This window comes from Haliotis rufescens, unplaced genomic scaffold (genome assembly GCF_023055435.1).
Source record: "Haliotis rufescens isolate VD_foot unplaced genomic scaffold, xgHalRufe1.0.p SCAF_20, whole genome shotgun sequence".
NCBI classification, from domain to species: domain Eukaryota; kingdom Metazoa; phylum Mollusca; class Gastropoda; order Lepetellida; family Haliotidae; genus Haliotis; species Haliotis rufescens.
The window spans coordinates 1,116,858-1,133,925 of NW_025963891.1; the positions used below are offsets into that span (position 1 = coordinate 1,116,858).

Below are 17,068 nucleotides of genomic sequence, written 5' to 3' on the forward strand. Positions count from 1 at the left end.
CATAGCCTCCCCTTCACATATCCTCCCCTTCACATATCCCCTCCCTACATAGCCTCCCCTTTACATATCCCCTCCCTACATAGCCTCCCCTTTACATATCCCCTCCCTACATAGCCTCCCCTTTACATATCCCATGTCCCCTCCCTCCTTCTGCATTAAACAACCCCAACATACCCCACCCCTAAGAAGTTAAACTCAAAAGAAATACTTCAAAGCAATCTCGTTGATACATGAAAACCAGGAGACCAGGAGATGTGGAAGATAATTTGAATATATGTCCTGTATTCCTCCACAGCTTCAACTGTGCACACACTCTTCCCTTGTGCAGCGCCATGATAAACACACCCTCCTGACCCAATGTCACCGAAGGCAAAGAAAAGACATAAGAGTATCTTAATTCCAATCCAAGGGGCTTTAAGTATTAGTAAATAACCACCATGTTTATACATTTGTTTCTCAAAACAATTTGAGGATATTTATGTGGCTATCACATTAAAGCTTGTTATCACTCACTACTGATGAGGTAACTGACAAAATGTAAACATATCCAAATGGCACCACTTTTCCCCAGTCTATTTCTACACAAAGTCAGACACACATCTTCTTGGTTTATTTATTTACTTTCAAATCAGAACCTTTGCTGAGGGCGTGTGACAATGTGAGATATGTGGAACAAGACCTAGTTACGTGTAGTTTACAGGTGTTTTCAGCATTGTATAACTGGCAGATCTCTGTCTCTCTTGAAAAAATGCAGTTGTTTAGCAATGTTTCACAATATTTAGAGAATGGTTATTCTCATATTTTCCAAGGTCATGATACTCCAAAGTACAGTTGCTAGGAGAATAGTACAAAATTCTCAGAATTCAGGGACAGCATCCTCAGCAAGACCAATATATTATATAATAATTATATAAATATGTAATTTCAATGTTTTGTTTTCTTTGGATTTTTGCCATTATGTAACCTAATAAACGTTTTAAAAGTATCACCTCATCATGCCTATTACAACCAGAATCATGAGAGTCCTTCACACTACAAATTACAAGTCAGCATGATGTATGACAAACATATATCTTATATCTAATCTCTTCACTGCAGATTTAAAGATGGAATCAACTGAAGAATGGTTGTCTACTGGACCGTAGTCATAAGGTAACCATGGTTACTACAACAAACAATCATGGACGACAGGGGTGAAGAGTCAAGGTAGGGTTTGCATGTGTGTTTTTCTCGGGAAAAGGATCGAACTGCAACACTAGACAAAGAAAAGGAATTTTTATCTTAACAAATTTGCTTTCTTTAACTGACCTTGTGCTGACAAGGGGAAGGAAAACAGCCATTTTTACAAGCTTCTAAAGAGGATGACAGAGACGGTCAGTATGTAAATGTATTTATACATTTCAACTACATTAAAGAATTAACTTTGATACAAAATTGCATTTATGAAAGATTTACACCAAGTGTGCACACAGCTTTTTTATGTTTTTAACTCCCAAAACACAAAACATATTGCAGTCAATTCTTATGAATAAATACATCAACAATAGTATCTTCACAAACTACTTACTTAATCATTAACCAAAAACAAACTGTAGACGACAATACAAAATCAGTGACATCATTCAATGCAATGATGCAACACAAGCCCCGCCCATTCTATTATCAGCCAATCAGGAGACAGAAGTATGTTCATGGTCGAGGCTTTATTTTGGTTTATCAGTTTATTGAACACACAAAAATCCTTTATTAGCTAAACAAATATCATGCATTCACTTGAAATATATTTATTTTTTATGAAATCCCATTTTACACTTTGATCACATATACTCATATGAGATCTGTGGAGACTTTAAATGCTGAAAACAACTTCATACAGATAAGAAACATCACGATAACTTAACTACCATGACAATGGATGCCACAATTTTCTTCGCCTCCAAACACATATGTCTAACCTATCATCATCTTTATGTATATTGACAAGATCTGACCTTTAAACCTGACACAAGGTAAAGGCTAGCTCCCAAACACCAATGTTGGAGATGTTTATTTCTGTAGATGTTCCAAGCATAACACGTGTTCTTGACATGTCAAGGGATAAGTCATTTGAACAAACTTAAGCATATCCCAGTTATAGATGCAACATGCCTCAGTGCATGGGAGGCATAGCATCATGTTTTCGCAGTACTTTTTCTTCCTCCAAACCAGCATCTCCATAATGGCACTTACTGACATAAACAAAATATCAGCACAGTGTACATATGTTTTACATGATCTCCCAAACTACATCAACAAATACACTAACAGAAAAACAACTATTTGCAAACTATTTTTTGTACCTTAACACTCTACATTCGCTAAAGACGCAAACACAAGTGCAATGGTTTATGTAACACAGTTATGACGGAATATGAGACGATCAGTTTGGAAACAGAGCTTGGAGTCTGTTTAAATGGAATCATGAACATGCAAATAAATGGAATTCAGAAACATGAGGATACATTTGTATATTGTGTTGAATAATCTATATCATGCCCCTGAAGCTGCTGACACTGCAGCGTTAGAAATTGGCACTAGTCATTTAGTCCATGCAAAACTGTCCACTAGTTAAGGTATCATAAGGACTTGCAGAAATTGCCCCTTTTAAGGGTTTTGCTACGTGTCATCATTATAAGGACTAGTGGGCTAAACCTGTTAGTTTCTATCGCTGCATTGATGACAACACAAAAATTATGATACATACTGATTGCAGAAAATATCATGAGCCTGGAAAGCCAGATTTATACATAATACAATGAAATACTCACACATACTTTACATATATGTGAGGATAATGGAACAGTGATAAGAAGATAACTTGTCTTTCATGTTTCAGATCTAGACCATTTTTTTTATTGAATCATGATATTTAAGAAAATGGAAAAAGTTAGAAAACTTCTAAGTTCTCAAAATAGGTGTGCTAGTTTTTTAGCAAATGCAAAAATACATATGTCATTGTAGTACTACAGAACTCTGCAGAAGAGGGCGCTGTCGTGCAAAGTACTAGTACTACTACAGAAATGTACCAATACAATTAATATCATCTATGAAATATTCAAGTTGACAGATTAATAATTGTTTACCTTAATAAACTCCATTCCAGGCAATAAATCCCATACAGGTTCCTGAATGTCAAACAATTTAACTTTATGTCCTTCTTCTATCAAATTCTTCCCAAGACAAAAGCCAGGGTAGCCTCCCCCTCCAGTAATGAAGTGAATCTCATCTGCCTTGCTTGCTGAACTGCGAGTTCTCATTGTTGACAATCTGAAATAGATTTGATTTGCTTTTATTTCTTGCAGTTCCAAATTAATGAAGAAATATGCTCTCATAAAAGGAACAAGAAGTAACCTATATTAATAGTATGGTCATAACATGTGATATGACAGTGACACAAATCTCGATAAATATATATGTGATTATATGAGCATGCAGTATAACAACTAATTCAAATCTGATATTAGGACTTGCAGACAACACTTTCCCTGTCGTGTCAGTTTCAAATATCAAAGCTTCTAAACAATTGATACATGCTTTTTATTATGACTAAACACATAATGACAATCACACAATTCACTAATTATATAGGCCTTCTTATGTGTTGTTTGTAATGGCATCAGTCCGTGGTGCCTATTCTACGGATTAGAATGCACCGTGTACTGGCACCATTTGATTCTACACATTCAACATATGCCAAATTTGGTCACCCTGCATCTACTGTGTACTTGTCTAATTCCCACTGTAAGCTGATCTTGAAAACCGATCAGTGTTGTCGTTGATTTTCAATAATGTATGTTTACATCTTTGAAGACAGAAGAAAGACGCATATCAGCGACAAAAACGGTGGAGACTTCATGCAAATGCGAGTCTAAGCATATTTACGGATGTTTAAACATGTGCTTACCACTGTCATGGACTAAATACCACAAGAACGTTGTATATCGCAATATTAAGTGGATGTATTGCCGTCGAACAGCTGATCACGCCTTCCCGCCAAAACAGGAACTTAGAAGAATTCTGGTTGTCGCAAAAGTAATGCGAACGTTATACTTACAATTAGATTATTAGTTCTATACAGCCCAGCTATACCCGGTTTGTATTTAGTGAATATGTGACCATTATCATAGCAAACACGTTTTGGTTCGATAAAACGACTACGGAACGACTGCCTCAAATCGATCGGTTTCTCCTTCCGCCATATTGCTCCATGGCAACATACAACTGTAATGATCATGGATGTTTGAAGATTGTTGTTTTGGTCCTTGAATCGCGCAATACCAGAGGATATCTGAACTGGTGAGTATGATTTCCCGCCCACAGGACTTCCCAATATGCTAGTCAAAAAGAAAGTAATTGAATGCGATCTTTGATTTTGATGAAATGTGTTAATGATTCATATATGTACGGTGGATATTGTTCCCACTCAAGCATCTAAAGGTGTCTTACTTTGTCACTAGCTATAATGTACCTATAAGGAGTAAGAGTTGTTTTTTTCTGTCATATTTTTGTAAGTGAGACGTATTCAGCTTTTAAAATGGATTTTCTTTCACGATTATGACCTTTCCCATGTAAATAAATGTTATTTATCTATTGCATAATAGATGAGCTTGACAATTCTTTGTGATTTTCAACTACTATTTATGCATGCTCCAGATAAGCTGTGGCCATGTATGACAGAGCACCTCGTGATTTAGTTCAGACCTTTGGGAGTACCCCTCATAATGTTGGCCCCGGATCTTATGATGCATCTGCAGCTAACAAGGCCAGATTAAAAGCAGGTATGTATGCAATATTAGGTTGTTTGAATATTATTTTAACAATTAACTTTCTACTTATTCATTCATTTTGTTTCTTATATATTTATGCATTTATCTCAGATTGAAGTTGAACCACATCTTAAAGTATAGCACTTTTCTATCTGTTGTTACAAAAGCTGGAGTGGAGCTCTAATATATATATTTTCACCAGTATTTATTTTTCATGATATTGAAATGATATAATTATTTTGCCAAAGGTATTATTCATTTTAAACGTCAGTTCTTTCTATGTTTATAATTTATGCTGTATTCAGCTTTTTGGAAAAGTACAGGTGCACTTAACATTCTAGATGAATGCAAGTAATTTGCCTCCCATTTGCGTTTTGTAATTGTGATATTTATGTTGAAATGATTTAGTTATGTTTTATATACGCTTAAATGTTGTATTGAGTATGCTTAAAAAAAGTGGAGTGCTGTCCCCTGCATCCCCCTCTGTATCTATGTATTTTTTGCTTCAGTCATTTATCAACTTTATTATTAATAATATAAACTCATTTCAAAATAATCTTCTAATATTTCAATGCTATTTATATGCAATATTTGACTTTCCCTTATACTTCTGCTTAATTATTTTTTGAAAGGAGCAGCAGTTGCATGAATACCTGTCCACAATAACTTTAATCTTTTTTGGAGTTTTATATATCTGACAAGTGTGTATGTAATGTTCCAGATGGATATGCTCCTTTTTTGTCTATGACGAGTCGAGAGACATTCCTCAATGTCACTGACCAGGTTGTGGCTGCTCCTGGGCCAGGCCATTATGATCCTGCCAAGCCACAGGATACTGTTAAAGTGAGTTGTCTCCCTTTGGCTACAATTTATCAGTCTGCAAGAATGACAAATGTCATCTTAGTAACTGTCTATGCTTATCATAGTATTTTAATTATATTCATAGTTACTAAATTTCTTCATTTGAAGCTTTTTTTATCTTACTTGTTTGACAGCATCATCATTTCAAAAACACTCACAAGGCCAGATCAATATATTTTCTTCCTTCATGGATTTTCTCAGTCAATATGACATGAAGCAGGAGATGAAATGAAGGTTAAGTGTTTACAAATCTTGAAATATGTTTGAACAGAGTTGCAAACGAAAGGATGTTATGAAAAGTAACATTTTCAATCAAACATACTTTTTGATTTTGTTTTCTTATTTGCTTTTGTTTGTTCTTGAATAAACTGGTCTTGTAAAAATGTGTAAAATAAATAAAGAAATTGTACATTATTTCAAGGGATTTTCTTTTTCAGACCTGATTTTTACGGCAGTTAGCAATATCAATAAAGGTTTGGCAGCACTTATGATATATGTGTTTTTCAGGGTGGACGCACTTTAGCGAACAGATCCAAGCGGTTTAACCAAGCAGAAAAAGATACTCCAGGTCCTGGAGCCTATCAGGTTGACATGGGAATTGAGTTCCGACAATCCAAGTCTGCCCCGGAACTCCGATCTCAAGCAAAGGGAGCTGTGAGTTGCGTTTCATGATTTCTTAAATCATCAAGGCATTTCTTTATTCCTTTAGTAATGGCCCAACCAATTTCAGGAACAGGTTATTTGTCAAATCATATGATCTTTCCTCTCGCCTGTGATACTGTTAAGAAACTGATTTTGAGGGTTTGTTGTTTAACACCGCACCCACCAATGTTTTAGCTATATGACGGCAGTCTGTAAATAATCGAGTCTGGACCAGACAATCCAGTGATTGACATCATGAGCATCAATCCATGCTCATGATTGGCATCATGAGCATCGATCCATGCAATTGGGATACGATAGCATGCATTAACCAAGTCAGCAAGCCTGACCACCAAATCCCATCATTCGCCCTTTACGACAAGAATAGTCACCTTTTACGGCAAGCATGGGTTGCTCAAGACCTATTCTAACCCGGATCTTCACGGGTGTATTGAGGGCTATGCCAATGAGGTATGATGGAGATTTTTTGAAACAATCTCTGTTGGAGTAAAAATTCTGTCTCATATACAGTCACAGTTTCCAACAAATAGTCAACGTTTCGTCAGTTTGGAAATATGTTTTCTTATCACACCTGTTGGTGAGAAAGCCATTTGATATACTGGTATAAAACATATATGTGATATCGGATTCAAGGTCCCTGATTGGCTAAGTCATGGTGATGACTAGGTTAGATAAGGACAGGCCCCTTTCCTTATTGTAGTTTATTGATAAGTTACTCATGCAAAGATATAGCAGAAACCTTTCTTTGGAGGGACACACTAGGTATCAGTCGTAAGCAGGAAGCCAGATTACATCGCTCATGGCTGTTGTGTAATAATACTCCACAGTGACCATGGGAATGAAAATATGCATCGATTCGATGCTAAGATGGTGCGATTCTAGGATTATTAGAAACAGATTACTGCCCTCATGCCTGCTAAATGCCATTTATCTCACAACTCATTTCCAAACCTATCTAGCACACACAGTTATGCATTGTCCCACTGAACCAACTTCTCCATGTCAAAGATATCCTTCGGACATGTTACAATGATTTACTTGAGTTCTGGGGACATAGGTGGCCCAATCGTCTTAGGCCCCAGAATGCGTTGTGCAGAATTGTCTCCCTTGGACATGCCTGAAACCTGTGATTGTGGGTTCAAATCTTGGATCGCCCCGTTTATGTTTCTAGTTTTATCATCACCATATCCATGCTCGTGGTTTTCACCAAAGTTGAAAACGTCTGAGATCTGCATTAATTTGGGCTTTCCTCCCACATCAAGCTGAGGTGCTATGATATACTTGGAATACTGTTGAGAGTGGCGTAATACGCATCTCACTAACTCAAGCATGTGAGTTTGAGAATAATTATTTGTCTTCTCTGGTATGAACCAAACAGTAACTGGTGCTGTTTAATAAAGTGATCTTAGCGCCACAACTAAGTCTGTGCTAAGGTATAGAAGATGCAACAGCCGTAGCACAAAGTCTTTGTCAAATAAGCCTCAGATTAACAAAGTTCAACTCCATAAGAATTTGTGTCTCTTTTCAGTTGATGACAAACAGAATCAAGTTCCACCGTAAACCTGAGGCACCATCCATTCCCTACCCTGGACAGGCATATGGTTATGAGGAGTTTGAAGATGGGACACTGAAGAAACAGGACCCTCCCAGTAGAGACCGCTCCCTTGGACCTGCATTCTATAATCCAGCTCAAGTAGGTGGAGCAAGTCATACTCTTTCATTCTTTAATGAGCTCGGTCCTCTTATTTCCCTGCTTTGTACTAGCTGAGAACCATTCAAATTAATCTTAGAGTAATGTCAATAGTAACTCCTTAATAGCACTGGGAAACTGTTAGATTCCTGTGTCTTGGGATAATTGCCTTTAAACAGCCATTGCCTCTGATCCAATCCCTCAAATTTCCCTCTAAGATGTTTGAAAATAAATTTAATTAATATCATGCAATTTGACATCATTTAAGAAAGTGTGTATATGAACAGCACTGTTTGTTTTACCAGATTACTGTGCATGAACGGAATGTTCACAACATTGTATACGTATCATTATCTTTTAGCTTCATTTACGAAATAGGATATTCAAGATTTCAGTCAATTATTATGAAATTTTGAAAGTAGCTTACAGAGGACTTTTCTAAATTTATTTTAAAAGTCTTTCCTCTTACCTTGTGTTTTCACTTTCCTCCAGAAATTATATGTGTAACCATATTTTAAGACTCTTGCCATTCATAAATTTGAAGTCCTGCAAACAAAGACAATTATAAAGCTCCATAACCAAAGATGCTGTACAATTTTGTAAGGGGTCAATTTGGAATTGTAATTTTTAGAATTGAAGTAATTTGTTCAAATTTGCTTCACATTGTCAGATAGTTAATGGCAGGCACTTCTACTAATTACTCAAATCTTGTTTTATGTCAAATTATTCCCGACCATTGTTAGAATTAAAATCTCCCATGCAGGCAATATATCTAGCTTCATGATGGATGCTAACTCCTCCTATGTCGGACATAATCATTTGTTACTTGAACATTTTACTGCCTTAACAAACCAACTAAAAATGCAAATTCTTGACTAAATTCTGTGCATCTGCTTGCTACAATTGAAATGTGCTTTTCAGACAATGGCAGTTTTCAATAAAAATAATTAGTTTGTGGTAATTAAGATATTTGTAGCATGGCAGTGTCACAGCCCTAATCTGCCAAGAAGAAAGGTTGCTCCTTGTAGTTATCAGTTTCAAGTTAAGCACCCACAGTAGCAGTATAAATCAAAATATCTGTAAGATTTCACAAAGACTGTGACATATTGTACAGATTGAGCAACTGATGGAGAGCATGGAAACATTTGGTCCGAGAATTGTAACGAGCCCGAGATTTCTAATTATTAGCTCCTCTTCGATTGGTTTTAATCCAGTATTGTCCGTGTGTACGGTACATAAGGCTTATAGTCTCAAGCCTGCCCATTATCTTAGCCTTGTGAATACTGCCCCTCCCTGAGGCACGGCCTCGCATAGCCATTTAGGTATCCTATCATTAAACACTGTTAGACTTCTGGCCAAGCCGGGCTGAGTTTTTTAGAGCATTGATAGCTTTACAGCAATACCATCACATTGTTCATGGCTGCCTGACCATACATAAAGCAAAGCTGGAGGTGGCGTGGATCTTGGGGACCAGGGCTGCAGCTTGCTGCCCCTCGGGTGTACCGTCTCTACATGATGGCAGGAAATTAATTATGTATAAGGTTATGAAAACTTTGTAGTGATTTGATGAAGCTAAATATGGGGAAAAATTATTCAAGCTTCTAATATTATCTTATTAGCTGAAATCTGTTTAGACGTTAAAAGATTGAGATGGACAAAGATGGTGATGGCCATTTCAAAAGGGCATTTCACTTCTGAAATTCAATACATTTATTTCGACAGTGGGTGTATTGTATTTCACGTGACTTTAACACAATGACAAGTTGTAGGACATTAGTATTCAGGGGCATGCGAGGTGGTGTAGTAACTGTGACCTTTATGGGATATGGTGTGACCTTTTAACAGATATCGAATAGTTTTATTGAGGAGGGCTAATCTGTTTGGATAGCATTTTAGAGTTGAACGGACTATTATCAAAGCTGCTGTCTAATGTCTTGTAGTATTAGGATCACATTAGTACATATTTTGCTTCATGGTTTATTCAGGGGATGGTGTCATAAATGATTGAAAGTACCCTAAAAGCCAATTTGAATGTAATTGACTGGGGTTTTACCGAAGAACATAAATCTTCAGTGCTAGTTGGTAATGTCATCAACATTAAGTTTCTCGGAAGGGAGTCCCAATTTGTCATGTAACTGCATGACGCATGTCCTTTATATTCAACATGGCTGGGTGGGTTTCTCATTCAGCATTCAGAACCTTTGGCGGTAATAAATTATCTTATTTTCATGTATTCTGAGATGGCTTGATGTTCCAAAACAAATGTTCACCAAACGTTTTGTGAAGCTGACCTGAATGGCATTAAAAACATATTGCCAATACAAATATATGTTTCTAATGTTCTTAGTACAAGCAGGTCTACTGTTAATGTGTGCTGCCACAAGTTTCAGTTGGTATTGCTTCATACTCTCCTTCAATTGTTTGGATGGGATGTTGTTTATGGAGGATATGTTTTATGAGATACATGTATTGTAGATATAGTAAATAAGAAGTCAGTGGAAAAAATGGACAAGTACGTGGTCCTCGTGGATAAGGTGAGTAGGGGCAGACAGAGATGGAAAAAAACATGTAGTGTTGTCTGTAAAATATTCATTGCAAAAATCTGTTTCTGTTCTCAGAACCCTGTGAACTGTCTCAAAGAACAAGATTTTTGTATTTATACCAAAGGAGCTATTTTTTATGTATGTTGAAGAAACTAGTTATTTTGGTGCCAAAGGTGCTGGATTTCTTCATATGTCAGGAAGAAAGTAAACTTCTGTATAAATAAGCCAAAGAAAAACATGTTTATTAACATGATTAATGTCCCATGGGAATGGTTTACAATAAATGTCCCGGAACTAAGTTTACATTGTGCTTTGTGTGTGTCTCCAAGGAACGAGGTATCTGTATGTGTCTCCAAGAATTTAGGTATCTGTGTGTGTCTTCAAGGAACTAGGTATCCATGTGTGTCTCCAAGGAACTAGGTATCTGTATGTGTCTCCAAGGAACTAGGTATCTGTATGTGTCTCCAAGGAACTAGGTATCCATGTGTGTCTCCAAGGAACTAGGTATCTGTATGTGTCTCCAAGGAACTAGGTATCTGTATGTGTCTCCAAGGAACTAGGTATCTGTATGTGTCTCCAAGGAACTAGGTATCTGTATGTGTCTCCAAGGAACTAGGTATATGTATGTTTCTCCAAGGAACTAGGTATCTGTATGTGTCTCCAAGGAACTAGGTATCTGTGTGTGTCTCCAAGGAACTAGGAATCTGTATGTGTCTCCAAGGAACTAGATATCTGTATGTGTCTCCAAGGAACTAGGTATCTGTGTGTGTCTCCAAGGAACTAGTTATCTGTATGTGTCTCGAAGGAACTAGGTATATGTGTGTGCCCAAGGAACTAGGTATCTGTATGTGTCTCCAAGGAACTAGGTATCTGTATGTGTCTCCAAGGAACTAGGTATCTGTATGTGTCTCCAAGGAATGAAGTATCTGTGTGTGCCCAAGGAACTAGGTATCTGTATATGTCTCCAAGGAACTAGGTATCTGTATGTGTCTCCAAGGAACTAGGTATCTGTGTGTGTCTCCAAGGAATTAGGTATCTGTATGTGTCTTAAAGGAACTAGGTATCTGTGTGTGTCTCCAAGGAACTAGGTATCTGTATGTGTCTCCAAGGAACTAGGTATCTGTATGTGTCTCCAAGGAACTAGGAATCTGTGTGTGTCTCCAAGGAACTAGGTATCTGTATGTGTCTCCAAGGAACTAGGTATCTGTATGTGTCTCCAAGGAACTAGGTATCTGTGTGTGTCTCCAAGGAACTAGGTATCTGTATGTGTCTCCAAGGAACTAGGTATATGTATGTGTCTCCAAGGAACTAGGTATCTGTATGTGTCTCCAAGGAACTAGGTATTTGTATGTGTCTCCAAGGAACTAGGTATCTGTGTGTATCTCCAAGGAACTAGGTATCTGTATGTGTCTCCAAGGAACTAGGTATTTGTATGTGTCTCCAAGGAACTAGGTATCTGTGTGTGTTTCTAAGGAGCTAGGTATCTGTATGTGTCTCCGAGGAACTAGGTATCTGTGTGTGTCTCCAAGGAACTAGGTATTTGTGTGTGTCTCCAAGGAACTAGGTATCTGTATGTGTCTCCAAGGAACTAGGTATCTGTATGTGTCTCCAAGGAACTAGGTATCTGTGTGTGTCTCCAAGGAACTAGGTATATGTGTGTGTCTCCAAGGAACTAGGTATCTGTATGTGTCTCCAAGGAACTAGGTATATGTATGTGTCTCCAAGGAACTAGGTATCTGTATGTGTCTCCAAGGAACTAGGTATCTGTGTGTGTCTCCAAGGAACTAGGTATCTGTATGTGTCTCCAAGGAACTAGGTATCTGTGTGTGTCTCCAAGGAACTAGGTATCTGTGTGTGTCTCCAAGGAACTAGGTATCTGTATGTGTCTCCAAGGAACTAGGTATCTGTGTGTGTCTCCAAGGAACTAGGTATCTGTGTGTGTCTCCAGGGAACTAGGTAACAACAAACACACACACAATCATGGGTAGACATCAGGTGAATATATCTGGTCCAATGTTTATTTGGGTCTAGAAATTAATCTAACAAAACAACATTACTATACTAGGGCTGGGACGAGTCCGAAATTACTACCCAGGTTACCCACCCCTCTATTACCCTACCCTACCCGGGTACCCACTGTAGGTATTAAGAGATAGGTAAAAAATGTCCCGATTGGACATTTTTTACCATAGCACTGGCAAAACATATTTAGATACATGTATTAAATAATCTGGTCATGCATACACTGAAGTTGACTCAAGTTATATCTTTATTCAAAGATATGAAAAGTCAGAAGGAATGGGTGCATAGTCAGAAAGAAATGCAAACATTTGTGACTTGTAGTGTAACCATAGAGTTCTAGATAATATTTGTCAATAAACAATATATCACATGACTAACCACGGGTCCGGGTAGTCCTGTGGGTACCCGGGTCCTACTCAGTACTCACCCGACCTGGGTACACGAGTTACCTGTCCCAGCCCTAAACTATACTTAAAAAGAAATAATCACTAGCCATTTAAACATTTGAAATCTGTTCTTGTAGCAGTGCAGAAGCCAGGATTAGAGAACAGAATTTATACCCTGGTATTTAGCTAGGTTACAGATATAATGTTTTATTCATAATCAGAAATGTCAGTGTTGTCACATTTGGCAGGAGAATATATTCAACAAGGAAATATTGCATGTTCTTTTCTACAGTCTGAGCAACATTTCCGCCAATGTCAATTACTTGTCAACACACCATCCACTGAGTTCAAGTATAAAAAAAAGAGTTATATGAAGAGTTGTCAGTCATTTCATCAGAGCATGTTTAGCAAAATGAATATGAAAACATATTGTACACACTCACAAAAATATAAACTTTAAACTTTATGAATGTTTGACCAATGTTGACTAAAAATGTGTTAATGTTAATTGCTAGTCGACTGCAGAGAGTAAGCAGAGAGCATATTGTACACACTCACAAAAATATTAACCTCAGCTTTATGAATATTTCACCAATATGGACTAAACATGTGTTAATGTTAATTGCCAGTTGATTGCAGAGAGCAAGCAGAGAGCATGGTCTGAGGAGTGATAAAGAACATTGGGAAGTTCAGTTGATACACTGCCATATATTTTTTATTCCGCCTGTCAGTTGTTAGTGGGAAATTGTCTAATTATCACGTGAAGACGAGCTAGCCATCACACCTCTGTCAGCAAGAGACAATGTAGAGATGCAAGCTTTTATGAATACATTTGCATACTAATGAGAAAAGTCACGAAAAGTGGGAATGGATTTTGATGGGACAAAGGATTTAACCCTCTTGACAGACTAAGCAAATGACAGCCATTAGCGACAACCTCTTCCTCTGAGGATACATCTAACGCTTGTCGTTCATAATGCATATTTTATAATTATCTTTCCCACAGATTGGCCCTTTTGTTTTTTGGCTGCCACAGCTCAAAACATGCAATGATGAGGTCACTGGCGTGACGAGGGGCTTTAATTTTAAGATATCTGTGATTTAAAAACTTAAAGTATTTAAATTTTATCACTAGCACAGACACAAGCAGTCAGGTTTGGTAAAAGATTATTTACATGACAAATATTGAATAATAGTTATAATTTATTGTGACATATTTGCATGGTTAAGAAGGAGCCTGCATAACACTTTTTAACAGATAAAATTATGGAAATATTAATTGTTATTGAATTGTTATCTTGTGTAACTTTTAAGTTCAAGTAATACAGGTGAGGGTACATCTTATGAATTATTTTTTTATAATTTGTTGTGCCCAAATTGATATGATCTGCCTGAGAGGAATTTTTTTCTGCCCGAATTCATGAAAATGCCAAATTTTAAGGCTGTTTGCCTCAAGCCATAATTTTTCCTTTAATTAATAAATAATACTCCTTTCGGGGAATGATGAAGATGGCCTGTCTTAAATAGGATTACCAGATGCTTGTTCTATCATGTGGTTGATCCATTTTTGAAATGAGGGTTCTGTCAATTTTGTGATGAGTAGTAAATGGCATATGTGTGAATATAACTAGAAATGTGATGACGAACAATGCAGCTTGTTTCATCAGGAAGTTACAGTGAGCCAGAAGTGATTCAAAGTGCAAGCATAAAATATTCATATCTGTAGTGCCACCTCTGTGATCAATCAGTGCTGGACAGTAGCGATCTGTATTTCCAACAGACCAGACAGCTGTAGGAAATGTCCTTCAAAGAAACTGCATCTTTTGAATATTTGGAACAGTTGGTAGTTTTTATCCAGGTTTACCATTTTAGGTCATCTGCCCCCCCCCCCCCCCCCCCAAAGTAACCTATTATCTTAAAAAACAGCCAAAATCAAAATGGGTGGTCAGTCTAGGTCAGTTAGTTAGTTGATTTTGTTTCATGGTGGCATGGTGCTCACTCACTCACTCACTCACTCACTCACTCACTCACTCACTCACTCACTCACTCACTCACTCACTCACTCACTCACTCACTCACTCACTCACTCACTCACTCACTCACTCACTCACTCACTCACTCACTCACTCACTCACTCACTCACTCACTCACTCACTCACTCACTCACTCACTCACTCACTCACTCACTCACTCACTCACTCACTCACTCACTCACTCACTCACTCACTCACTCACTCACTCACTCACTCACTCACTCACTCACTCACTCACTCACTCACTCACTCACTCACTCACTCACTCACTCACTCACTCACTCACTCACTCACTCACTCACTCACTCACTCACTCACTCACTCACTCACTCACTCACTCACTCACTCACTCACTCACTCACTCACTCACTCACTCACTCACTCACTCACTCACTCACTCACTCACTCACTCACTCACTCACTCACTCACTCACTCACTCACTCACTCACTCACTCACTCACTCACTCACTCACTCACTCACTCACTCACTCACTCACTCACTCACTCACTCACTCACTCACTCACTCACTCACTCACTCACTCACTCACTGCCCACATCAATACAGTTGTCCAGTCTATTTGTCTAATCTTCTAATGAACAAAATAGTTTTATCAATTTTATTTTTTTCAGGGTGATACAAAACCAACTTCGCAGTACAGAGGAGTACATTTCGGTAAGCTGACATCCAAACGTGTGGAATTTGGCGGCAAGGGTGGGCCAGGCCCAGGAGAATATGAACCATATAAGGAGGTCCAGAACAAAGCTGAAAATGCCAACATTGCAGACGAGGAGAGAAGCGTACGATACGAAGCAAGACTTCCTCGATATCATGAGGCAGTGGTCAAGGATGAGGAGAAAAAGGTAAATATTATTGTGATTGTTTACCATTATGAGTTGTCAACCGATCTTGAGGGGTACATTTTGTGATGTACCCTGTGTGTAAGTCAATGTACCCCAATCGTTACATAGGCTCACACACATGGTATATCATTCCATGTGCCTCAAGGTTTGATTGGTGGACAATGAATATATCTTACCGACATTCATTCGTACAGGTCCGGAATACATGTCCACAGTTTCACAAAACTCGCATCACCGCTGTAAATGAACCAAGTTACCTCCCTTGATCAGTCATCCATTGTTTATGACATCAATATCATTTATGGTTTAAGATTACATAATACTTTGCAAACACACATTTTGATAATTTTTTCAAGAAAAAAACAAACTTTGGGTAAAAATTTGCTCAAGACTTGGAATTAGGTATTATACATATATATACTTTACAAACAGAACTTGAAAGTTCAAAATATTCATTTCTCTTCCGTAGTTATTCCTTTGATTTTACATTGACCGTTATATTTTCAATATTAACATTACAGATTTACATGTTTGTGTTGTTGTTTCTTTCTCAGTCAGTTTTGAAACTATGTGAGCTCTGAATTTAATTTACAGTACACCGTTTGCAGGTCATAAGATAATTTTGGGTAATAGCCTTAACAATTATCTGCATACATTTATCTAACTTGGGTGCACCTGCCCCAAGCATTAACATGAATTACTAGGTTTCCGATCACATCTGGTATATTGGGATGATTTCTTGGCTGACATTGCCAATTTAGTATAGTCATGTGTAATCAGACTGTCACAAATACATCAAACAAAAACTAAATCAAACATTAAATAGTTAAAATTTAGAATGAAATTTCAGGGTGTTTTGATGTTGATCAAAACATAGAAAATTGAATATGTATTACTTAAGTCAACGACACAGATAAACACAAAATGGGACTTTCACCTACACTTATTACATAAGCACTTCTCAGAAGCATTTTGAAAATAACCAAAGGCTGGATCACCAACCTCCTCAGTACAAAGGCATTTTAATCTGTGCTGTAAAATTTATAGGGTCAAAAGCCTGAACCCTCATAAACAAGCAGCAACTTGAAATAGCTATCTGCACTTAGCTGAAAAAGGTTAATCCACCCACTCCTTGAGAGAACTGTTTATGTGCAGGAGGGCAGATCCCCTCTGTTAAACATGTTCTTCTGTGGCTGTGTCTC

At 37.6% G+C, this 17,068-nt stretch overlaps 3 protein-coding genes across 8 annotated transcripts in view; 2 read left to right on the forward strand and 1 right to left on the reverse strand.

The window, feature by feature from the left end:
* Window positions 1-4,049, reverse strand: part of LOC124151049 (short-chain dehydrogenase/reductase family 42E member 1-like) — a 314,896-nt gene extending 310,847 nt beyond the window's left edge. Inside the window, exons 1-2 of the mRNA XM_048400730.1 lie at window positions 3,944-4,049; window positions 3,123-3,306 (exon numbers count right to left, since the gene is read on the reverse strand). Of these exons, the coding sequence (XP_048256687.1) occupies window positions 3,123-3,296 (174 nt within the window). The 5' untranslated portion in view covers window positions 3,297-3,306; window positions 3,944-4,049. The remainder of the gene's footprint in view (window positions 1-3,122; window positions 3,307-3,943) is intronic.
* The window catches only part of LOC124151044 (netrin receptor UNC5C-like), a 420,080-nt gene that overhangs the window by 136,285 nt on the left and 266,727 nt on the right, over window positions 1-17,068 (forward strand). For all 6 annotated transcript variants that reach the window (XM_046523327.2, XM_046523329.2, XM_046523331.2 and 3 more), the window contains exon 4: window positions 1,099-1,206. The gene's annotated coding sequence lies outside the window, so the exon portion shown is untranslated. The remainder of the gene's footprint in view (window positions 1-1,098; window positions 1,207-17,068) is intronic.
* Window positions 4,034-17,068, forward strand: part of LOC124151045 (sperm-tail PG-rich repeat-containing protein 2-like) — a 91,178-nt gene continuing 78,143 nt past the window's right edge. Inside the window, exons 1-6 of the mRNA XM_046523335.2 lie at window positions 4,034-4,335; window positions 4,693-4,817; window positions 5,527-5,648; window positions 6,174-6,320; window positions 7,858-8,022; window positions 15,636-15,866. Of these exons, the coding sequence (XP_046379291.1) occupies window positions 4,706-4,817; window positions 5,527-5,648; window positions 6,174-6,320; window positions 7,858-8,022; window positions 15,636-15,866 (777 nt within the window). The 5' untranslated portion in view covers window positions 4,034-4,335; window positions 4,693-4,705. The remainder of the gene's footprint in view (window positions 4,336-4,692; window positions 4,818-5,526; window positions 5,649-6,173; window positions 6,321-7,857; window positions 8,023-15,635; window positions 15,867-17,068) is intronic.